Source organism: Hydra vulgaris, chromosome 06 (assembly GCF_038396675.1).
Source record: "Hydra vulgaris chromosome 06, alternate assembly HydraT2T_AEP".
NCBI lineage: Eukaryota > Metazoa > Cnidaria > Hydrozoa > Anthoathecata > Hydridae > Hydra > Hydra vulgaris.
The window spans coordinates 10,516,319-10,542,000 of NC_088925.1; the positions used below are offsets into that span (position 1 = coordinate 10,516,319).

General features: G+C 27.8%; 1 protein-coding gene across 2 annotated transcripts in view; it reads left to right on the forward strand.

Moving 5' to 3' along the window:
• The first annotated feature begins 4,421 nt into the window (after positions 1-4,421).
• LOC100198744 (transmembrane protein 87B) overlaps positions 4,422-25,682 on the forward strand; it is a 52,916-nt gene continuing 31,655 nt past the window's right edge. Inside the window, exons 1-8 of one of the 2 annotated variants that reach the window (XM_065799193.1) lie at positions 4,422-4,814; positions 13,438-13,489; positions 13,581-13,663; positions 20,066-20,158; positions 22,689-22,751; positions 24,193-24,307; positions 24,566-24,627; positions 25,158-25,250. In XM_065799193.1, coding sequence (XP_065655265.1) covers positions 4,686-4,814; positions 13,438-13,489; positions 13,581-13,663; positions 20,066-20,158; positions 22,689-22,751; positions 24,193-24,307; positions 24,566-24,627; positions 25,158-25,250 — 690 coding nt within the window. In that variant the 5' untranslated portion in view covers positions 4,422-4,685. The remainder of the gene's footprint in view (positions 4,815-13,437; positions 13,490-13,580; positions 13,664-20,065; positions 20,159-22,688; positions 22,752-24,192; positions 24,308-24,565; positions 24,628-25,157; positions 25,251-25,682) is intronic. The other variant, XM_065799194.1, reaches the window with a different exon arrangement.

The window sequence follows — 25,682 nt, forward strand, 5'->3', positions numbered from 1 at the left end:
CCATGTGGGGCCCATGCGGACATGTTGGCTGGGTAAGGGCGGGCATGTGTGCATGGGCTTCCTCAGGATTTTTTGATGTTCCAGATAGAACACTTTCACACATCGTGCAAACTTAAGTTTGTTAATATGCCAAATGAGGTGGCCTTGCAAAAAATTTGGATGGCGGAGGCCTGGGAACAAAAGCCCTAAAGCGTTTGCCTCCCCCCTTCCCTGCCTAAACGTGAGGGAAATATGTAGCAAAAATTTTAACTTTAACATCTAAAACTAAATTTAAATTTATCGACAGATTTTAATTTTTGTAAAAAAATATTGTAAATTACAAAAAAGTTATGACCATGCAAAATTTACACCCCTCTTATTTTGGGGGTCGGGAGGGTAAGCGTTTTAAGGCTTTTTGTTCACAGGCCTCCGCCATCCCGATATTTTGCAATGCCTCCTCATTTTGCATAGGTATAAACAAACTTAAGTTATGAGTTTGCACGATGTGTGAAAGTGTCCTATCTGGAACATCAAAAAATTCTGAGGGCGCCCATACATGTGTGTGCATAGAGGAAAACTATACCCTCTACTCCATATACCATACAACTTTTTATGTTGGCAAACTAGAATCTTTATTCAGAATGTAACTTTTCTATTGATTAGCTGGTTAATTGTGATAAATTAGAAAATCGAAGTACGTACTTTTAAATTGAACCCTTCTCCCCCCTCCCATACGCTTTCGTACACTTATTGAAGACCTCCCCCCTCCCCCCTATGAGCGTACGCACTTTATGGACGACCCCTTACCCAGAATTAAAATAAGTTGGAAAAAAGTCATTTTTTAAAAAAGATTAAACAAATATGTGTGTTTGGATAAAATACATAAATACTTAAAAATAAAATCATGACAAAGATTTTGATTTTATCTAAAGTTGAAAAGTTAATTTAAGTTAATTAAATATTTAATTTAATAAGTTAATTAAATATTTAATTTAAGCTAGAAATTGAAAACACCTTTTTATCTAGGTGAATATGATAACCATAAAGTATACTAGGCATTTAAAAATGTCACCTTTTAAACCGTAGGGCGGATAAGGCTGGTAAAGGTTAGTTAGCAAACAATACTTAGGGTCAATAGGAAATTTTGTAGTACATTTTACAAAGAGTCCAATTTCATAATTTAATCTAGTATCTTCACTTTAAGTTTGCCTGCTTCTTGTTCGAGAGATCTTTATCGCGTTACCTTTATGTTAAATAAGACCATTTTAAATAATAAATGTTTTGGTTAGAGAAAAGTTTAAAAAAGCAAAAAGATTTCAGCAAATAAAAAATTTATTTTATTGGTAATCTTTTTATTTTTTATTATCGTCTCATTTCATTATTTTATCAACAATTTTTTACGCAAAGTTTGCTGTCAAAATTAGTTTTATCAAATTTCAATTATTTTGGTTGAAATTGATTTTTCACAATAACTTCACTTTGACTGTCTTAAAATAGTTTTAAACCCTTGAGCAGTTTTTTATTTTTTTACCTTAATAGTACTGATATATTACGATTTTTTTCCAAAACCGTTAAAACAATTTGTTAATTTTTATCTGAAATCATAACACCACCAACAAATAAGTTTGTATTAAAGCTGTACCGCTTAAGAATCAAAAAATTTATTTTTATCCAAACCGTACAATAGTCACAACTTTTATGGCACTCAAGTCGAAAACATGAAATTTTTTTTTCTAAATTTAGAAAATGCAGGAGAGGGGGGAAATTGTTCTCCTTGTGGGCGCCCATGTACTCTACCTAAACAGATAGAGTGATAAAAACATTTTTTTCCAAGGCAATCTTTATCCAAGGCAATCAAAATTTATAAAATGCCAAAGAAATGTTGTGTAATAAATTGCAATGGCAACTATAATAAAGAAAATAAAAAAAAGGTGTTTCGTTTACCAACTGATAAAGAAGAACGTGCTTGTTGGATTTCTATAACACCATGTAATAATATACTTGATAGAAACAATACTGTTGTATGCGAGCTTCATTTTCCACCAAATTATGTAACAATAATAAAGCATGGTAAAAAGAGACCTCGTGACCCACCTTTAGTATTTTCTTGTGTGAAACCAAGCTTTGTTCCTACAAAACCTGGTTCATCTTGAACAAATAAAACTTTGTCTGAAGTGTGCAGATAAACTCCATCTTTTCAGTCAACAAGATAAATCAACTTCAATACAGATAAAACTCAATTTTTTTCAGCCAATTGTTATCGCAATAATGTAGATCTTCCTATGAGTCATCTACTCTTTATCTTCTAGGATTAACTCTTACTTCCGATATTTCTTGGAAACCATATATTAAGTTCATTGCAAAATTAATATCTGCTAAGGGTGCATCTCTTTATCGAGCTCGTCACTTTTTTACTTAGGATCCTATTCTCTATCTCTATAAATCTCAAATCTGTCCTTGTATGGAATACTGTTGCCATATTTGGGGCGGATCTTCTAATGATGCTCTTTCTCTTTTAGACAAGGTGCAAAAATGCACTGTAAACATAGTTGGACCTGCAGCCAACCTCCAACCATTATCGCATCGTCATAATGTTGCTTCTCTTTCTCTTTTCTACAAATACTATAATGGGCACTGCTCTAAAGAGCTAGCTTCGCTTGTGCCATCAACTAAAATTCATTCTCGTGTTACTCTTCATTCAATTAAGTCTCATCCTTTTTCTGTGACTGTTCCTAAGTGCTCCAAAAACGCTTATTCGTTTAGTTTTTTTCCTTGAGCATCAGCACTTTGGAATTCGCTTCCTTCATCATGCTTTCCTGATTCATATAATTTGCAATCCTTTAAGTTGTCCGTCAATCGTTATCTTGCTCTACAATCGTCATCTTTTCTCTTCCAGTAACTTCCAACTTTAATTAGTGGCTGCTTGCAGCCTTGTTGGAAGCAAAGATGTTTAAAAAAAAAAAAAAAGTAGTCAATTTTGAGCATTTTAAAAGCAAGGTTGAAACTGGCAATCTTGACTTTTTAATCCACTCTGTTTGGTACTTCACCAATAATACTAAATGCTTACAGTCTACTGATTTGAAGAAAATACATCAACACCTAGAGTTTTGATAAAAATTAAGAATGATTTGACTTTTAAAGGACTTTTTTTGTGGTATAAAACATGTGATTCAAAGTTTATCAAAAAATGGAGTAACCATATTAAATCATATTCACAACTTGAATAATGTTGGAGACACCTTAATACTTAATAAAAAAGAAATAAAGTTAATGTACTTCAAGAACATTTTGATGCAATGAGTCCTGTTAAACATAGGAAAAAAAACTATAATCCTGAAATTATTATTCGTGGTTTTGAGTATTATTCTGTATCTAGACTGAGACAAGACTACCAGCTTCCAAGTATTTCACTTCTTCAAAACAATTGCATTAAAAGTTAGTTCTTTACTTGTTGATTTTGAAAACATCAGTGAGATTTATAAAAAGACAAAATAAAGTTATGGAAAAAAAATGTATTTTGTTAATAGACAAAGTCAACGTAAAGCCTTCTCTTACATATTGCTATGGATCATTATTAGGAAAGGCTGTAAACAAACCTGACTCATTAGCATTATTCGTTTTAAGGTTATGTTGGTTTTAATTTGCGGTGGTCCAAATATTTATGTCGTATGTTGCTAGTATTCAAACTTAATGCTGATTTTTTATTTGAGCAGACAAATCATTTGATTGATTGTATTCATAAATCTGATGGAGAGTTAATTGCTATCATTTGTGAAAACAATCAGCATCAACCAGTCTTTTTACTCTAAGTTTACTTGCAGAGATCCATGGAGAACGGAAAGTAATATATTTTTACTTTATGACTTTGTCCATTTAATAAAATCAATGCTAAGCAACTAGCTAACTGAGAAAACATTAACTCTAAATTTTGACGATGATGGTGAAATGAAATCAGCTTTGTGGTCTGATTTAAAACATTTACAACATTTAATTTATACATTTTATACCTATCAAGTCGTGTATTTTAAGTATTTATATAAAACATTAATTTTTACTTCTAACTTTCGTTTTATAAACTTTATTTGACTGCTATATTTAATTTAATACACATTACAAAATTGTTTTAAACACGTAACGATTGTAAGCGGTTTTTGATGAGAAGATCATCTGATCTTCTGCAAGTCTTCGCGTTCTTATTTTATATGTAACAAAATTTGTAGTTTTTTATTTATATGCATTCTTCTTTCATTTATTTTATTGTAATAGTTATTATGAAGAAATAAAAGAACAAAAAAAAAAAAAAAAAGTATAAAGATGGCCATGACTACTACTAATATATATAAAAAAAAAAAAATCGCCGCGGCTAAATACCTTCGGCTAAAACTCTTCGACTAACGTCAACGTCTTCAACGGTAAATTTGAAAAATGTGACCACGGTGTTTAGAAAACGGCAGTCCAAAATACGGATAGATAAATTCCGTGATAGCAAAAATGGATCTCTAAATAAAATCTCTTTATAATAAAGAGTGATTTTCTAACTAAAATATATTTTTATATAAGCTGATATATTTTTTAATAGGCTTGAAACATTTAAAAAATATTAAATAACATATGAAACAAAATATTTAACGATATATTCAAAGCTTATTTTTACATAGGCTTATTTGTAAATATAATTTTAAAATCAACACAAACTCAATAAAAAAATGATCTTTTATTCGAATCATTGGATATTACTTACTTGTTTCTACTGCTTGTTTAAACTAAATATTGCATTGATTGAACCGGGTTTTCAGAAATATATTGTAGAACTAGGTACAAATGATAGTAAAAAGGTAATTTAATAATTATTTTATACAATTTAGTTTATTTTATAACCATTTATAAGAGTCTAATACCTTGAAATATAATGCACAAAAAAAAATCATAAAGATTTAACATCAAATTACCTATTATCTTATTTAACCCATATTTCAATTGATAATTAGGATGTGTTATTCAAATTTATAGAATTTTATAGATAAAAGATTAGGTCCTACAATTCCATTTTTGAGTAAAATATAAAAAAAAAACAATAACAATTTAATAAATTAAGAAAATGTACAAAAATTTTATATCACAATTAGGATTTCATTTCATAAATTGCTTTAAAATGGATTTTCTTTGCCCTAATAAACTTTTGAGCTCTCTAAAAAACTCTTATATAATATATAATTATGTTTCTAGGCGCCCTAAAGCTTTGTATCACTAAATCAATTATATATTTTTGCAATTTGTTTTTAAAGACTCACAAAAGTTAGCCATGCAAATGTTAGCAATGCAAATGTTTTTATTTATATCTTATATGTTGTTAACACATAAGCTTCTAATTAAAAATTATTTTAACAATAAATCTCAAATAGAATATAAAAAGCGCGATATCATTTTATTATATTTTTAATTTTTTTTTTAAAGAAATCTATTTGAACCAAAAAATTTTAGTCTTTGAAAATTCTCTTCAAATATTCAAATAATTTTGCAATCGAAATTTGAAATTAAAAAAAGTTTGAAAAATTCAAAGGAATTTTAACACTCAATAATTTAATTGCAGCATCATAATTTAATTGCAGCAGTGTCTGTAATACCCAGTGGCATAGCAAAGGTCATACCTGAAAGTTAAATTATATCTAGCTACAGTAACAATATTAGGTTTAGAACATAGTGCAAGCATTATACTTAAACTTAAGGAAATATAATTCCATTTATTAGACCAAATTTTTTTCTTTCATTTTTTATTGCAAAACAATTTGAATAAAAAAGTTAAATAAAAACTTTAACTTAAAAACCATTTGAATAAAAAAATTAATTATATTTAAATTTTTAATAGTACACTAGATCAATAAACAATAAAAGTGTAGTTTTGGGGAGTGGTGATATCTGTTAGACTGGGTGGGATGTTTTCTTTTTCTAGATCTGAACTGAGTTTTCTTGGATGTTCAAATTGATGAAATTTTGGATACAATCTTCAGTGGAAGATGACTTATTTCAGCCTTTGGATTTGGTGGCCATCCTCATTTCCGCTTAAGAACTGGTTCTAATGACTCACAGGTATCTGGTTCCATCCTAACAGAAATACAGAGTATTGTGAGATAAATACATAACACAAGATCATCTATTGTAAAAGTCACTTCGAAAAAAGCTTCATTTTGCATTCTAACAGAATTAGTAAAACAGCTACAAATTGAAGATTTGGCAAGAATAAAGCCAGCAGGAAATGCTAATAATGCATATAATCAGATTACATTTACTTGAAGCTGTTTCATAAATTTTCATCACATGCAGTAAATATTGAAAATGATGAACTTAGGACTTTTTGGCAGCCATAATTAAAAATGGCACCCAAATATATATATTCAGGCATTGTTTTAGAGCGTAAACTGGCGTGTCATTTATGTACGCGCTAAGCTATTTAACGTAAGGGGTAATCCATATAGATCGAGCCACTTTTTATCATTTTTTAATATTTAAACAAGTCTAAAGATATCATCTAATTGGTTAGATGAATGTAGTAGTTAACATTATAAAAACCAATTATGAAGTTTGAATAGTGGTTGTGTAAAAATGTTTGCATAAAAATTATGTTTATATTCACGCTATTTAGATATGTAATAAGTTAAGAAAAGACAAAGAAAATTTTATTTTTATTTTTCTAACTTTTCCATCAAAAAATGTTCAGCAAAAGAAGAAAAAAAGTTATACAATGCTTAAAAAAAGAAGTCATATTAGAAACATTAAAAAAACTTTTATTTGTCATCTTGTCATCATAGCAAGAATATTTATTTAGACAATTTCTCATAACAATATTAAAGCTTTCTAGACATAAGTTGAAGCTGTTTTCAAGTCACTTTTGAGTAAGTCTCAAGTCACTGAGAACAATTCTTAATTCAAAATCAATGTCTCAATTCACTCAGTAATACATCAAGTCATGTCATATTACAACCAAAGGTTCTTGTGCCGGTGGCGGCTACATTCAAGCAGTCAATTTGCAATTATAAAATACAGCAAGGGCATGAGATTAACTATAAGTTTATATTTTGTTATATTAAAGCAATACTTCAAAGCTGTAAATGTAAAATAAACCTATGTAATATGGTACATAAGAAGTCATAATACACAATACAGTGACATAAAACTACACAAGTTATTTGCTGAAATTAACATTCTTTCATTCATTTTAAATAAAGATTACTATTGCTGATTTTCAGAAACATAATTATAGTAATGTATTACTTTTTAAAAACACTAACTGAAAGTGTCAAAATGTAAAATTTATATAAAATTTTATTGATTGAGTTAGCTGTTTTTCTTGTGCAATGTTTGTTATATAAATTTGTTGTTAATGGGTCAAATCATTATATTTCAACCAATAGCTTGTGGCTCACCATCTCTGATTTTCCTGATTTTTACATATTGTTATGTGCATCATGTAGATAGGTTAAATTTGAAATTTCAGACTTCCAAGTACAACGGTTCGGAAATTATAGCCTTACAAACATGACACAGTGGCCCCCCTCGATTTACAAATGGTCAAAACAGACTACTTTAGAGCTGTATAACTTTTCTCTCACTTTCAACAAGTGTCTCATTTTTTCTAGAATTATTTTCTGGATAGTTCTCTCTTTAAAAAAGTGGTTTTAATTAACTTGTGTTAAATTAGAAAAAATTATGACCTCCTCAACTTTGAAAAAAATCATAAAATTGCTAAAATATGCCAAAATGAAACTAACTGTAGCATTATTCTATTCATCCACAAGTCTTTACAGATAGCTTTTCTGATTAGCTACTGTTGTCTGCAATACACGGGCAAAATATAGGCAGCTTGTTGCAGTTTAGAACTTAAATATATCTAAATGCAAAATGTCCACTCGCCTAAAAAGTCCAATTTTCAGCCATTTTGAGATGCTTGTAAATTTTTCTAACACTTTGTTTTGATCTAACATTAACAGTATGTAAGACCATTAGACCCAACTATCAGGAAATGCAAACATTATAAACTTGTCGAATCCTCACCAAAAATGCCAGCATTTTTAAATAACCCTACTTTTCAATCATCAACGGTTGAATGTGTTACTAGAAACCAGTGCCCCTCTAATCTGCCAACTGGCCTATGTAAAGGGTGCAACTAATTATAAGTCATTTCTTAATAAAAGGAAAGATATGGTTGGTTGTCCTCTCCTTGATCTGGTCTTTATAGTAGATAGGGCACAAATAAAGGGGGCAGTAACTTTTTAGAGGCCTTCATTATGGTTCAAATATAGGTCTCTAAATTAATTTATATATTTAGGTACTAAATACCTAAATATCTAAATTAATTTCAATATGAAACCATTATTTCTTTAAATTCTATTTTATTACTTATCAACAACCTTAACGTTTTTACAAAAAGTTGTTTGCTATATATAGCATTTAAAAATACAATTTGTGACTCTTGTCAACAATTAATGATCGTTATACAAAACGTTATCATAATAAAAATATGCAACATGTGACTTTTGTCAATTAGTAGCAAAGCTAATTATTGACAAATTATTGATGCATATTAAGATCACAACAGTTATAAAAACTCAAAAAATAATGGTTTCAAAGTCATTTTTGCTTTTGAATATTTAGCTAGGTTGCCCATGGACCAAGAAATCACTCTTTGTTAATCCATTAGTTGTTTTTTATGCCTAAATAAAACAAAATAAAAAGCTAAAAACTACACCTGTGATCAATTAAAAAGTTCTAGATACATCAATTCTAACAAAAAATTCTTACCCTAAATAATCTTTTTGTATTATAGAGACATTTTTTTTTTGTATTATTTTTTTTTATTCATCCCAATATGGCAACAATTTGATAAACTTTTGGTTTTGGTTGTAATTTGTTCCTCTAGCTTAATTTTATTAAGAAAAAAGGATTCTGTATACAGCTGTCCCAGGTTGAGGCAGCTGGAGATTGGATATGTAGGAAGAAGAGGGGTGTATACAAAGGATAGCAATTATAAGTACATGTATTGCATGTTTAGAAAGACATTGAAAATATTAACTTTTTTGCTGACTAAATATCTCAAAATTGTCAAAAGTCTTGAGGGTTGATTCTATGTACATTGGGGACACCAACACAATAAACTTTGAAATTCTAGATTAACCAAGAGAGATATTTAGCATTAATGATTGATTAATGATTGCTACATAAGCATTTCCCTACAAATATTTTTAATAATCTCTTTAGACAATCATTAATGATTGCAAAACTATATCCTTGGATACAAATAGTTTCACATAAAACAAAAATTCACATAAGTGAAATAAAAAGCTGTAGCACTAAACTAATGATAATTAAGATACTATGAATAGTTTAATATATTTATTAATATTATTATATATTGTATTTATTTACATTAATATATTTATAAGTGAAATAAAAAGCTGTAGCACTAAACTAACAATAGTTAAGATACTATGAATTATTAACATGGTTATCTTTATTTTAATCATGATCAAAATCAATGTATAGGTATTGAAATCATTGTTGTGTTATACTACTATTAGAAAAAAATATAAATGCCTGCATTTTTAAAAGACCATGATAATTGCAGAAAGGCAGTGTGTGTTATTTGCACAAAGAAAGTGACAGAAATTTCAGAACATATCATTTCTTAGATTCATTAATTTCATCAAATGTGATATTTCAGGGTGAAAAAGTACTACTTGGAATTTGTTCTCAGGTTGCAACATGTGGTTGCAACCTGAAAAAACTGAGTGATAAAGCTAATGCCTTAAAGGCAAGAAAACTCTACAGTTTTGATTCCATTGTTGTGAAGCTATTGACAAGACATACATGTTGTGGTTGCATCATTTGTCAAATTGCAAAGGGGAAAGGCAAAGAAAAGCATTTGAAAAGAAAAGGCTCTTGCATCAAAATCATTGAAAAAAGAAAAGTTTAAAAATGATGCACAAAATGTCTGTCATTGCTCATGGAATTTCTCACAACTGTAGTGATACAACTTACTGTGTAAACTTAATACAATTTGCATTGGTGGATCCTGTGGGTGCAAAAAAAGTTGCTTCTTCTGTCAATGCATCAAAAGAAGCATTTCCTGGTGAAACAACTCATCTTGGTTGAACTTATCACAAACCTCTTAGATAAGACGAGGTATTTTATTGCTCTATACATTCAATTTTCCACTATACATGCAATTTTCAGCAAAAATTTGCATCAGCAGGATTTATTATGAAGGATTTTTTCATTGCCACCAATGTAAAATTGCCAGATTCTAATGAGGTTCATTGCATCAACTTAAACTCTGAAAGAAAACATCGCTCTTTCAAAAGATTTCTTGAGCTCTAGCATTGTGGAACTGGGCATTGATGGTGGAGGATCCTTTTTCAAAGCTAGCTTTGAAAAAGGATATCGGAAAACACCACTGAAACATTTGGCAATATCAAATTGATTTTAGACCTAATGCATGTTAATGAAATTGATTTAGCAAATTGATTCTGTCATGTGACTTGATACTTGCAAATATTGTCTGTGGAATTCAGTCTCACAGTAGCAAGCATTCTTGCTGCTGGCGCAACATAAAGTTGACGAATTTTACCAATTGTAGCCAACTCAGAACAGTTGGAACAATCAGAGAGCAGTATCAAAATTTCTTTTATCTGGTGCTGATCTAAAAAAATCAAATGAGTTTGAGAATGCTGTTCATCTACCAATACTTCCATTCCAAGATGAAAAGCTGTTCTTAGAAGCTATTCCTTCAATGGAACTCCATTTTCAACTCCAATAGAACTTCATTTGCTTCTAGGCATTGTTAACCTTCTTATTTAACACTTGTTTCAATTTTGGCAAAAAACCAAAGAATGGTTGACTTATAACTGCATGAAGTTGCTAATAAAACACCCTCAGGTTTGGCCAGGAAGGTGTGCAATTTCATGCCATAATATGACCACGCAAATACTATTTGATTTTGAAAACTTGACCACGACTCTTAAAATGTTTTGAAAATTTGTATAGATTTTGAAAATGCATTGAAAAATCTTAACTATAAAAAAACTTTAAAAAAAACTTATCCTAAAAGAAGCAAATAAATCTTCATAAAAAAAAAATAATAATAACAAGGAAAAATAAAGTAAAAATAACATAACTAAAATCAAAAAAATAAAATTAAAAAAATAAAAATAAGAAAATAGAAATAAAAAATAAAAAACTTAACTAAAATAAATAATACACTATAATGATAAGATTATTTAAATTAAGTTTAGAATAAATAATTTTGAATCGTTTATCTTTACCAATATTTTTATAATATAGTATTATGTGAAACCCTTTTAAATATAGTAATAACTTACATCTAACGATTGTTTAATAAATACTGAAATTTTCTGAATGAAATTTTTGACTTTTTTGCTAATTATCCCAAAATTGTCCTTTTGAGGGTTGATTCTATAAACATTAAGAAAACCGAAACAATAAAATTTGAAATCCTGGATTAAAAAAATGGCTTTTAAATAGGATATAAATAAATAACTTTGACACATTTATTTTTTGCTAAAATTTTTTTATATTAGTAAAACGCTTTTAAATAAAGTAACTAATGATTTTAATTAAAGTATCAATAAAAGTAGTATAAATAAAAATTTATACTACTTTTATTGATACTTTAATTAAAATCATTAGTTACTTTATTTAAAAGCGTTTTACTAATATAAAAAAATTTTAGCAAAAAATAAATGTGTCAAAGTTATTTATTTATATCCTATTTAAAAGCCATTTTTTTAATCCAGGATTTCAAATTTTATTGTTTCGGTTTTCTTAATGTTTATAGAATCAACCCTCAAAAGGACAATTTTGGGATAATTAGCAAAAAAGTCAAAAATTTCAAACTTTGACTTCTTGTTCATAAAGGAAACCAGGTTGGTATTGATAAAGCAGGCAGAGTTTATCAAGGGTGTTTGTATACTTTCAACAACGATCAATACTTTCTTTTTAAATCATAAATTGAAGTTTGCATTGGTTGGCAGTAAGGCTTTCAGTGGACAGAACAATTTAAGTCAATGTGTAGGTGCAATCATTGTTTCAACAATAATGCAATCATTGTTGAACAGACTGTAATTAGTTTATAAAAGAGCATAAAACTGTATTAAAAAAGTCTCTTCCCTCCATTTCTAGATCCTTTTTATATAGTGCTTCTTACACATCAGCAATAAGAAGGACCTAGAGACCTGGCAGGCCAAAGGGAGCTTAGCAAAAGAACATGTTAAGAAGAATGAGAAAACACAGAACCTTCCTGGAAAAAAAAACTAGGTCTGGGGGTAGATGTTCCCAGAAATATAATTTATAGATTTTTTGAAAAAAGGTTTTATGTTTTTAAATTTATCAGTAGCTTATTTGTAAATTTTTTTTATTGTAGACTGCGCTATTGTTGCAGAAGCACTAGGCTTAGCAGATTAGGTGTTGAATAGAAGCTATAATATTTTCTTTATTTGTTTTCCAAAAAGAAAATTAATCCATTTTCTTAAAAACATAATCTTTTTGTTGTTGATTCTGATCAAACTGACTGAACCCTTTCTCTTTATTACTTAGTCAATATTGTTGTTATTGATGACTTTAATGCTCACTTTATGGCTTGGCTGTAGTTCCTGGCTGTAAATTTTGTTTTTGTTAATTTCTTACTCAGATAGTTAACTTTGTTACTCATTTTCCAGATAACCCTTATCACTTACCATCACTTCTTGATTTTTTGTCTTGTCTTTGACCCTAGCTTGTACTCTGTTTTTCCTTGCTCTCCTTTAATCTGTTCAGATTATGCTATGGTCTCACTTTTTAGATCATGCTGTAATCTCACTAAAACTTTTATTTTGCTGTTCTTCTACATCAGATTTACTTAAAATTATTACTACTACCTTAAGGCTGATTGGAAATTATTTCATGGTTTTCTCTATGATGGTTCTTGGGCTGATCTCTTACATCTCTCTGCTCAAAATTGGGCTTCTTTTATTGTCTCCTTCATTCAAGCAGGCATAGAAGCTTTAATTTGATTTTGTTGCTTTCTAGGCAAGCTATATTCTATCCCATAGTTTTCTCCTTGTGCAGCTGTTATATTTACTTGTAATCATTTTTTGTTTGTTTTTTACTCAAGAACAAACATTTTTTTTATCATTGCAGGAAATCAACATAGGTACTGTCTAATGCTAAGCTCCATTTTCAGATTACTAAATCTCTTAATTAAATCTTTAAATCTCTGAGTTAGGTTTTAGAGACTTTTCAACATTACTCAGTACTGTCTGATGCTAAAAACAGGTACTGTCTAATGCTTAGCTCTCTAATTACTAAATCTCTTAATTTATCTAAGAAGGTTAGTTTTTAAAAACAAGAAAATTGTTAAGAAAAAAAGGTTTTAAATAAATTTATGATAATTTTATTTTTTGATTTCAGAATGTTTCCTTCAGTAAATCCATGTTTAAGGACACAGAAATTTCATTCAGAAGTATGTGCTTATATAACTTATACATAACTTATATTAAATATAATTTATTAAGTTATTACTTATTTTTTTAAACCGTTTTAATTTATTTTAGTAACTTGTAAAGGAAAAATGACCAGTAACTTTACTCTCGGAATAGCGTTGGTCATGAGTCAATGTCATTTTAACAAATCAGATGTAAGTAGTGTTAAGTAATGAATAAATGAATTATTGTCACATGAGGGTAAAGTTTTCAGTTTGTTTTTCATTTTACATTACTATGTTTACACTTTGAAGTATTAACAGATTTTATTTTGTTGGGTTTACTTTTTTTATGTGTTATGCATTGTTATGTGAGTATAGTTTTAAGTAAAGATGTGCAGAAGTGCACTTCTATTGTGTGTGTTGCATTGTTAAAGTGCTTGTTTTATTTGCAAGAGGGGTGGGATTGAACCCTCTATTATTTCCAGTTTGAAATTCATTTTGTAGTATTTACCTATTATGAATTTTAAAAACATTTTTTTTGTAAATACATTCAATACAAATAGAATTTAAATGTATTCATTTGTATGTTTTGAGACTATTAGACTGTCTCATTAAACTTGTTTTTGTCTTTTTTAAACATTGTTAATTGCAAATTTTATAAGTAAAAATTCTGTATAGAACTTAAATCAGGTTTAACCAACTTAAGAACCTAATTTACTCAACTCATGTTAATTAGATAAGATTGATTTCTGCATTTAGGTTCTGCAACCATACCAGGTTAAAATAATTAAAACCAAATTGAAACCTAAATGACCTAGTACTTTGACTGACTTCAAATTTGAATTGCTATCTTGAATACCAGGTATAAACCAAAATCTTCAAAAATACATTAAAATATTGGGTAAGTTGTTTTTAATGCAGGTTTCAGTTTACAAACTATATTGATATGTGAAATTAAATCTAGCTCACCAACCTTTAGCCAACCAGGTGTCTATAAATAAACCTGTGGTTTTAAAAAGAAGCTTATGTTTTATCATCTTATTGTTAGTGTTTTTTTAGAACCCAGCCTTCCAATAAGTGCACAGTTTTTGTAAACAAAGATGCATTAAGAAGAATATTTACAAGAAGGTTGTTAATTTTTGCAAATGCTTCCTCTTAATTGTTACATATTTCTAGAACTTTTTGAAGAAGTATAAATGTTTTTCTATTTGAGATATCTTCTTCTGATGATGTTTATAACAAAGAATCGCGAAGAAAAGTTTTACAAATTATAACTAAAGATTTAGTTATAATATTATTTGATATATTATTATGTTAACATAATGTATTATTATATTATTATAATATATTTTTATCATAACTAAAGATATAATATGATATAGTAGTCTTAAATCTTAATATGTAAAACTATTATATCATATAGTAGTTGATAAAAAATAACTTTTTTAGATTTGAAACTTAAGGTTTCAAATCTAAAAAAGTTATTGTTTTTATCAACTACTATAAATCTAAAAAAGTTATTGTTTTATTGGCAAAAGGCTACCGTGTTAATTGTAATTATAAAAATTTTTTTTTTTTGTTTGGATCCACAGATTCACTACCTTCAATAAATCTTCCAGTTAAGAGCTTTTCTTTGTCAAATCCTTCTTTATGCAGGTTATAGTAGTTTCTCATATTCCTAAAGCTCAACTCAGACAAATCAACTTTTTCTACTAAAGCAGATGAACGTTAATTTAAATATTCACATTTAAAAAGATCAATGTTTAATGCATTTGTGTCTAACCTTTTATTTAAAAAAAAATCTAAGACCCAAAAATTTAACTAAGGCTCATATATATTTATTTTGCAAACATATTAAGGAATCAATGTAACAGTCAGTTTAGTTATTGATATATAGCAAAATACCTTTTAAAATTTGTTTTGGGTATGTTTCAATTGAAAACTATTTCAAGATTCTTTATATAATTACTCTGGCCAACAATGAGCTTTAGAAAGAAAAAAAGGTAACCCATTTTAAAATAAAATTTGGGTCTAATGACAATGATGCAATAAGTAACCAATGTACTTTCAAACCAATTATAAAAACTAATAATCTTGATAATAAAATCTTAAACAATAATCTAAAACGGCTACAAAAATGGCTATTTTAATAGCCACAAATCTTATAAAAACATTATTTTGTATAAAATAAAAGAATAAAATAAAATATAAATAAAACAGAAAGAATAAAAAAATTATCTTTAAAACAAATGTACCATAGCTGTTATATATATGTCAGGCCTTGTTAAGAAGCGTTACGCAGCTCGCATTTTGCTTGCGAAAAGGCGATTTGCTTACGCGTTCAGCAGTTTTGCGCTACGCAAAAACTTATATCTTTTAGAATATTTAAATTATCTTTTGATTGTCGTTAACGTGACGTTTATTCAGAAGAATTAAAGTCGTAAGTAAAAGCATTTAACCGCAATTGTAAACTAATAGATTTTTTGTTTAAGAAACAGTTTGTTTCATAATTTTTTTTGTTGTTGTTAAAAGTTAGTTAAAAAAAATAAAGCATTTTAAGTTTTATCTTAAGGAATTAAATATATAAATTCCTTTTAAATTCAAAAATTATTTTTAGTCATAATAGTTTAAAAAATGCACGATTTATTTTGATGTAAATATTTTATTAATAAGATATTTTGTTTATTATTAATTCAATAACGTAAAGTTTTAATGACATTCGATTATTTATGAAAATAAATTATGATCACGAATATGTTATCAGTAGCTGATAAATAACAAAAAAAAACTCTTTATTGTTTAAAAATATTATTAAAAAGAGTTCACAAATTAAATAAGAAAAAGTTTATTAACAGTTAATAAAATAACCAAAAACCAACTGTAAAATTATAAGAAAATAAACAAACATTATTTTATGTTTCATGAAAAAAATATTTTTTTTCAAAATAAAATTTAATTCATATTTGAAATAATAAAAATGATTTTTTAAATAAGAACTTAGGTTTTATTTTACTTTTGTTATAGTGAGAAAAAAACAAACTGTATAATTTTTAACGCGTTAATAAAATAACTTTAATTACAATGCGTACTTGAAAAGACGCTAGTGACGCAATATAACTTCTAACGATGCAAAATATATTTGCTAAGTTGAGTTACTTAGAAATGCGTTACGCGTTTTCGCTACGCAGCGAAATCTCGTAACAAGGCCTATATATATATATATGTATACATATATATATATATGATACCATATATACATATATACATACGATATATATATATACATATATATATATCGTTAGTCCCTGGTAGTACCGTGCTTAACTTGTTTCTCCATGCAGTGACCTTATTCGCCAAGGTTCGTGTTTTGGAGTTATAGAGTTGAGAGAGGGTTATAACCACAATTAAGTAGCCTCCTCTTCTGTAGTGGCCTTCTCGGCCTTAGGCAGGTGAATTAACAACAAAAAAGTATAAAAAATCTAAATAAAGAAATGTATTTATTGTGGCTGCTATATCATACACTGTAAATAATAAAGAGGACACTAAGGGGAACTTAAGGTTAGTGGTAATTGGGGTATCAAAAGGTGCATTATCAATCTTTAAAAATTTCCAGGGAGGCTAAAAAGTGACTTATAAGGTTAAAAACGTGTGAAATATAAGTGTTGCAAAAAAGTCTTAATAATATTTCAAAATTTTATAAATAAAATTAAATAAAATGTAAAATTGGTAAAATTATTAAACTACTTAAGGAACCAATTGTTTTAATCATCACATTATATTATTTGTTTATGCGACACAAAAATCACAAAAAGTGACCAATGGAGCCATTCAGTTATGTAGACCTGGGAGATTTGAAAATAAAAACAGATTGTAGATGGTGTCATTGAATAAAAAATAAAAATCATAAGAAAATATAAAATGTGTTGCAAGACTTTTGTGAAGTAGAAAAATGAAGAATAGACAATATGGGGCATGGGGAGAAACAACTAACGCTCTAGTCACTCTGTGTGTAGAACATATGCAACAAAGAACAAATATTTAATATACTGATTTGGAGACTGTTGATGTCTACAGGTGTGATGATGTAGTGCATTAGTATGTTCCGTTTGGTCGTCTAGTATAGTCTCATTATGTTTTCGTTCACTTTCAAATCAGGTGAATAGAAAGCTAAACACTCTCACTCCTTGCGCTTATGGGCTAGCACATCAGAGCCAGATGTAAAACCTACAGAATGGATATCAATTGATCGAATGCACACATTAGTCACCGTAGACCACAAGCCATCGCTCTTAGCCAAAAGAGCTACTGCTCCGTGCTGGTGTGGAATGATGTGCTATGGAGTGAGATTTTAGATTTGAGCACATAGTCAGCGAGCGCTGGTCCAACGTGCATCGTGGTCATTAGGTTATTGAGCACCGTAACCACATCCAGCGGGAAAGCCTAATGTCTGTTTTGTCGTTGTGGTGTACATTGGAAAAAGTCGGGGCTTACCAGCCACAAAGAATAAATTTGTTTGTTTATGCGACACAAAAATCGCAAAAAGTGACCAACGAAGCTGTCCAGTTACGTAGACCTGGGAGATGTGAAAATAGAAGTAGATTGTAGATGATGTCATTGGGTAAGAATCATAAATGAATGTAAAGACTATTTTGTAGGAGGAATAAAATTTTAGGGCTCAGAGTTAGTTATCCCAATCCCTATCCCAGTTTTTAATACAGCTCCAACATTCTTAGAGATCTCATGAGGGTGGTAAGGGATGCGCATGGTGTGAATATAATATGAGCAAATATGTAAATATGTATAAATATCATGTACACTTACATTAGAAGAGACAAACATGTACACATGTATGTATGCGTATGTATTAAAATAAAAAATTTAAATGGATAGAAATAACACAAAGCAAATAGAAAATAGTAATTAATAATTATGAGTAACTTACCATTTCTCTTATGGCTGAAATTTGTCTTACAAATATAATAGGTAAATACCACTCATAATCATCGAAACTAAGAATGTTTGTGGTTAGTATAAAAGTAGTTAGTAGAAAATATGGTAGAAAATGTGGTAACTCCAATAGTATGAGAAATATAAATCTTGCCTGATAAGATAATAGAGACAAAAGCAGAGAATAGTGAAAAAATAAACAGATGAGATAATAAATGCGATTTTTTACTAATAGCTTATAACCACTGAAAAACGTAACATTTAAAAACAATATTGTTGACAAAATGACCTAACCGACGTTAGTGAACACTGTATAGTGCAAACCACAACAAACTAACTTAATGACGTCAGATCAAGAAAACTAAATAGAACGAAAAAAGAAACAAAAAATTGTTTTAATTGTTACATTATATTATTTAAATCATTTAATGTTTCAATCATTACATTATATGATGTTATTTAAAGTAAAAAATTACTCAACTTTATTTGGTTTTTACTTTATTATTGCATCTTTCAATCACACTGTTCAAATACAGTTCAAATGCTAGAATGCAACTTAATAAATTTTGGATAAAAAAATTTTAACACCACTATAAATAACTATAACTTCTTTTTATTAACTTAAATGGTAGATTTGTATCATCCTTTAAGAATATGTACTTTGAAAGCTTATCTCTGATATATGGAAGGCAGCAAAGATCATTTATAACAATAAAAATGTTTTTTTAAACAAAATTCATGAACTTGTCTATAAAACACATTTGCCAAACCTTAATTTATGCATTTATTTGCTGTGTTAAAGAGACACTGTTTGAATGCTGCTCACATCTCACAATCTACTCACATTTTATCATAGGCTGAGTGTTTTTACTCCTAATTTCAATAATAAAAGAACTACCATTATTGATAAACTTATGTTTTCAAAAAAAATATATCTGATTCTAGATATAATACAAAATATTTGATGAACTGTTTATCTGTTAAGTTAACCATTTTTTAGATTTTGTGCACTTATTGGTAGTCTTGGCACGATAAATAAACTTTTTTCAACATAAATTCAAAATTTTAACCTTAGTTGTTTAAAAACAATAAAATCTCTCGAAAATGGCCCAACTGGCCAGACTATCTGTTATTATGACTATGGTTTTATGGGGATGCAGGTTTAAAAAATTTTTTATCACTAAAAATTATTTAATGACATGAAATGGAATAATTCTGGTATATTAAATTACAAGTAAAGTTGTGAGGGAAATATTACTTTGACTAATTATAGCATGATGTGTTTATAAAAAAAACCAAAATATAAGGCTTAATTAACTGATGAGTGTGGATTTAGTCAAAGTTATTTAATCAATATAAACACTATCTTTTTGGAGCTAATGATGCACTTTATTGAATTGCTATACAGAGGACTGTACAAAGTTCTGTTTCTAACAGTTTTACAAAATATATCTTCATAAAATCAGAATAAATACTTAACACTTAAAATATATCTGTATTGAATTGTATTGAATATTGAAACCCCATAAAAAATTAATGTCAGTACATTTATATTAATTTTTTTTTTTTTGGTTTCATTTTAGTTTTTTTTTTTAAAGAAAACTATAATGAAATGTCAATCTCTTCCATTTAGTGAAAATGTTATAATATTTTAGTATTTTTTTTAAGGAAAACTATAATGAAATGTCAATATCTCTTCCATGTCATGAAAATGTTATTGTGGAGAAAGATTTTTTATCACAAATTATTTTTGGCAGTCAGGTAAATATTCAAAGTTTTTATTTAACTTTGGTTCTTTTTATTATATTCTGTCAGACAATACAACAATTTAACTATTAATTGTAAAATTATCGATACTAGAAGCATGATGATATCTGGTGATAAAGCCACAACACTTTAAAACATGATCACTTTAAGGGTTGAAGTTTTACTTGATTGTTACTTTATCCTTAAAGTTTTACAAGTTACTTGAATGGACAAGGTCCATTCAAGTAACTTGTAAAACTTTAAGGATCATATAAGTGACCAATTTAGCCATCCAGTTATGTAGACCTAGGAGTTATGGTTATGAAAATAGATTCTAGATAGAATTGTTGAATAAAAAAAAAAATCATAAGAAAATTTAAAATAAGTGGTAAGACTCTTGTAAAGTAGAAAAACAAAGTTTAAATGCTCAGCGGGCAGGGGAGAAACAACTAACACTCTAGTCACTTGGTATATAGATCATATGCAACAAAGAACAAGCTTTTGATTTACTGATGAGACTCTGATTTTGAAAACAGAATCTGTGTATTGAATTCTTCCGTGCTCAGATATTATGGGTCTGTTTGTTTAAAGTTCTTGACAAATCCATCTGTTTTCTTCAATTTAGACTTCATAATAGCCCAGTGTTCCTCAATTGGACAAAGTTATGAATAACTACAAGCCTTATTTTAAAGCGTTAAACTTTTGGCAATTTACTTATGCGTAAAGCAATTTTACATATGTCTAGAGCGATTTCCGTTATGCAACTTTTTATCATTTAATGAACTTTGAAATTATTCTATAAGCAGTAAGATTAAAAAAGTAATTAAATTTTGTAAAAAAACCACTTTAACTATTGAGTGACGATTATGTAAAAAATATTTATTTATCATCTTGTGAGCACAAGAATATTTATACAACTTTTGATTGCAATAAAAAAAAGTTTACTGTTATTTCTATTTAATAATAAAAAATAAATTAATAATTAAAAAAAAAGTTAATTTTTTTTTTAATATTTTATAGGTAATATTTTAATATATTTTTATAATATTTGTATATATTTTATATGTAATCTTTTTTTTATATTTTATTTTATATGTAATCTTTTTTTTATTACACAAGTTAAAGCGCAGCGATTATTTTATAATAAATGATATATACAGCAATATAATTTTATTAAATGGTGTTTAATAAAATAAAATCTTTGCTTTCACAACAAAATCGCTAATAAAATAATAAACTTAGTAAATAAAGTAAATAAATTAACATAATTTTTTAATTTATTAAAAATTAAATTTTAGTTTCAAAGCCACAATTAGAAATTTAAGAAATAATAATTAAAAAAAAATTAACATACTTTAATTCATTTATACAAATGCAAACAGCTATTGGAATACTATCAATATTACTATATTAATGAATAACAACCCTCTCACTAAGTCCTCTTCTTTACCTTTTCCTGGATTATTGTTAACTACTGACTTCTCATGGAAACCATATATGCAATCGATTTCAAAGTTAGCATCTGCTAAAGTTTCTTTTTTTTATTGTGCTCGCCATTATCTTATTCCTGATTCCATTCTGTACCTCTACAAATCACTTATTCATCTCTGTATGGAATATTGTTGTCAAATTTGGGCTGGTTTTTCTAATGATGCTCTTTCTCTTTTAGACAAGGTCCAAAAATACATTATGTAGTTAGACCGGCTCTATCTGCTAAGCTTGAGCCTTTTTCCCATCTTTGTAAAGTTGCATCTCTCTTTCTTTTCTACAACATAGACCGTGTTAATACTACATAGTATTATCATGGTCGCTGCTCAAAGAAGCTATTATCTCTAGTTCCATCAACTAAAACTCATTCTCACTTGACACCTCATTCAGCAGTCTCATTCGTTTACTGTATCTGTTACTGCATGCTCTAAAAACTTTTATTCCTCTAGTTTTTATACCCACACTTTAATCCTTTGAAACTCTGTCCCATCTTTATGCTTTCCTGACTCATACAACCTTAAACTTTTCAACCCTTCTGTCACTTGTTTCCTTCCTCTTTAGCTCTATTCTTTGTTTCTTAGTAATTCCTAACTTTATAGTTGTTGCTTGCAGCTTTGTTGGAAGTAAATTAAAATGGAAAGAAAAAAGTTATTAATTACAACTCATTAAATGTAAAAAAAAATTTTCCCAAAATAATTTTTTTAATTCTGTTTTACTCTCAACAAGACTGCAAGCAAAGGTTTTCAAAGTATTTGTGAAATATTTTTTATATCTTTGTACACATTTATTTGTACACATTATTATTTCTTGTGTACCCTTCCTGTAACGTCAAAAGAATAAACTCTGTAAGATTTCTGTTAAAATGAAAAAAGTTTATGAAAAATAACAATGGGTAACTCAAAATGTTTATGAGCAAAAAATATCAGCAAATTGGTTACTTTCTGACGTCCTTCTGGCAGCTGAACAATGGTTTGAATGTACACCTGTGTTCAGCTTCAGCGGTCACAGAAATGTAGATTATTTCATTCTGTTGAACTAACTTTTTATTTAATTATAGCAGAACAATGACTCAGGGTCAAATCAAATCAGTCGTTCTGATGGTAAACAAAGAAAAAAGTTTGTAAGTATTAACATTTTAGATTTTTTGAATATAACTTAATTTGTTTTTGAAATAAGCATTTTTAATAAAATGAATTTTTGAAATGAATATTTTTAATTAAAGTGAAAATATTACCAGATGATTAAGTATAACAATTGAACCAGGGTGTCAGGTGGTATTGCGACATATTTATAGTTATAGATGATGAAGTTTATAAAAAGTAATTGTTTTCTTTAAGTTAAAAAAATACAAAGAGTCAATACATAGTAAGGTCATTTCAATTGTTAAATTGTTCAATTGTTAATGAAAACTCAAATTGATTTGAAAGACAAGATCAAACTTGAGAAGAAGGACATTCTTTAGAACTCTAACTAGACAAAAAAATAGATAGAACTCTTTAATTGATCTGGTTGAATGTTTCATAAATGTTTGAGAATATATATATATAAATAAAATATATATGCTGGCTGAGGTATATTTCAATCTTTCATGTGATTTGGTTGATGCTCTCAAACCAATAAGATTAGCTGTAGGATCTCTTATTAGACAATAAGATTAGCTGTAGAATCTCTTCGTAGACAAGAAGCATTTTTGTCATCGAGCAGATGCAATAATCAAGTTTATGATGATTAAACTTTGTAATGCTAACAGTAAGATAAGTAAAATGTTAATGAAAAACTTAAAAAGAAGAATTGCTGAATGGGTAAATAAGAATTTAATGAAATTACTGTAATAATTAAATGATTCATTGCATATTTTATCAAAAAATAAATTATATTTGGCGAATGAAATAATGCAAAGGATTTTTTCCAATAATTTTTAGGAAACAGAAAATAACAGTGAAATTGTTTCTGTTGAAGAAAAAGAAATTACTGTTAAAGAAAAACTGAAAAAAGTTATACAAAACTTAGTATCAAGAGAGTTGCAAATCAGGCATAACCAATTCCTTATCAAGAATATAAAACAAGAACTTACATTATTTTGCATAAATATACCTTTATACAATAGAAATTAGGTTCAAAATAATGTTTTTTTAGTTGTAAAATGTGTTACATTTGAATGAAACAGATCTTTGCAAAATCATTCAATTTCTTTGTAATATTTATTAAGTTTTTCCTTCTTAAAGCAAGCTTATTAAAACTTATGTTTCAAAAGATTGAGTATGGGGACTTGGTTTGGGATTTAAAAAGATTGGGTATGGGGGTTTGGTTGACTAAAATAAGATTGTTGATGTTGGTTTTGCCCTTTTATGAAAATGTTTTAGACATTAAAGTTAAAAAATAATTTTTTGATGAGTAAGATTAATAATTAAAAGATTTTCAACAAAAGATGTTGCCCGGCAACTGGCAATTTTTTAACTGCTTTAAAATCAGCTAACAACTTCTGGCTCTACTGACATCCTGGTTATTTATAGATATAACTTATTTCACAAGAAATATTTTTTTTATTTCTATTTCTTTAGAATATAAACAAGTTACCAAAAACTCAGATAAAGGGTCTTTATTCTCTGTTGTTATTTTTTCAACAAGGGGACGAAATAAAAACAGAGAATAAAGGGGAAGACATGACATTCGAAGGTGGCAACTTTTTCTTTTTATTTTATATTTTTATATTTTGTGATTGATTTTTTTTATAACAATAAAATTATCAAATTTAAAAAGTCAAAAATTTTGATGCTTTTAAATTATAACTTTTATTATAAGTTTTGATATCTAACATAAACTCTAGTCGATATACAAAGCCCCCAGATGGCTTAAGATCAAAGTGACATCATCAGTGATGTTGCATGAATTTCTAATTTTGTATTCATATTTATATAGTTTTGAATGTTTTAGTTACAATTAGTGCTATGCACGATGACTCCTATCTTTCTTCGATGAACTGGCCATTATTACCGGTTTGTTTTGTTTCTTATAAATTTGTATTGAAATCAAAAGTTATTTGAACTAAGTTTAAAAGATTATAAATCAACTAAGTTAATAATATTAGTATAAGATGTATTTTAATGGGTCATATCTTACAACTTCAGTTTTGATATAACTGAGCAACTTTAAAGAACTTGAAAATAAATTTAACTTTAGACTCTAGAAAACTTAAGGAAGTTTTGTATTCAAAAAATGTGCTTTTTAATGTTACACATATTTTATCATAAAATTGAAAATAACCTTAGTTGAAAAATGGTCATAATAAAATACTTACAGTAATAATTAACACAATTAAATACTTACAGTAATACTAAAAATATATACAGTAATACTAAAACTAATCAAAATATATTTATAAAAACTATTCCATTAAAAGAAATAAATATAAAGATTTAGTTTTTATGTTTGTATTAAATTATATTTTACCTTATTATTATTATTTATACTTATTTTTATTTATTAAATTATATTTTATCTTTTTATTTATTTATTTGTAACCTAGTTTTATGGTGCAATGTCGTTAATGTATTTAACATTTGCAATTACTTGGTTTATTGCTTCATGCTGCAATTGGAGAGACTTACTACGTGTACAGGTCTTTACTTATTATCTTTTATCAATATTTATTAAACATATTGCTGCAATAAGTTATGCTAAATGGATGTATCAGTGAATCTTCTTGATGCTGGAGTATTGCTTGCAATAGTTCTGATTCTTCTATGGTTTTTTTTTTTTTGTTAAATAAAGATATCTCCATATCTTTATTTAACAGTAGGAGAACTTTTGTAGGAGATATGGAGGAGATATAAATTTGGAGATACAGTTTATCACTTCAAACTATTGAACAGCTGAAAATTTTTTCTCTATTATATTTACTGTGATCATAATGAAAATAGGTGCTCCCAAATTGGTAGTTTATTCTGAGGAATCAAAGAATTTCCTAATTATATGGTTGCATCAGCAAATAATTCCACTTTTTGTTAATGACAAATAATGTTAGCTTAAAATTATTTATAACTAAGTATCA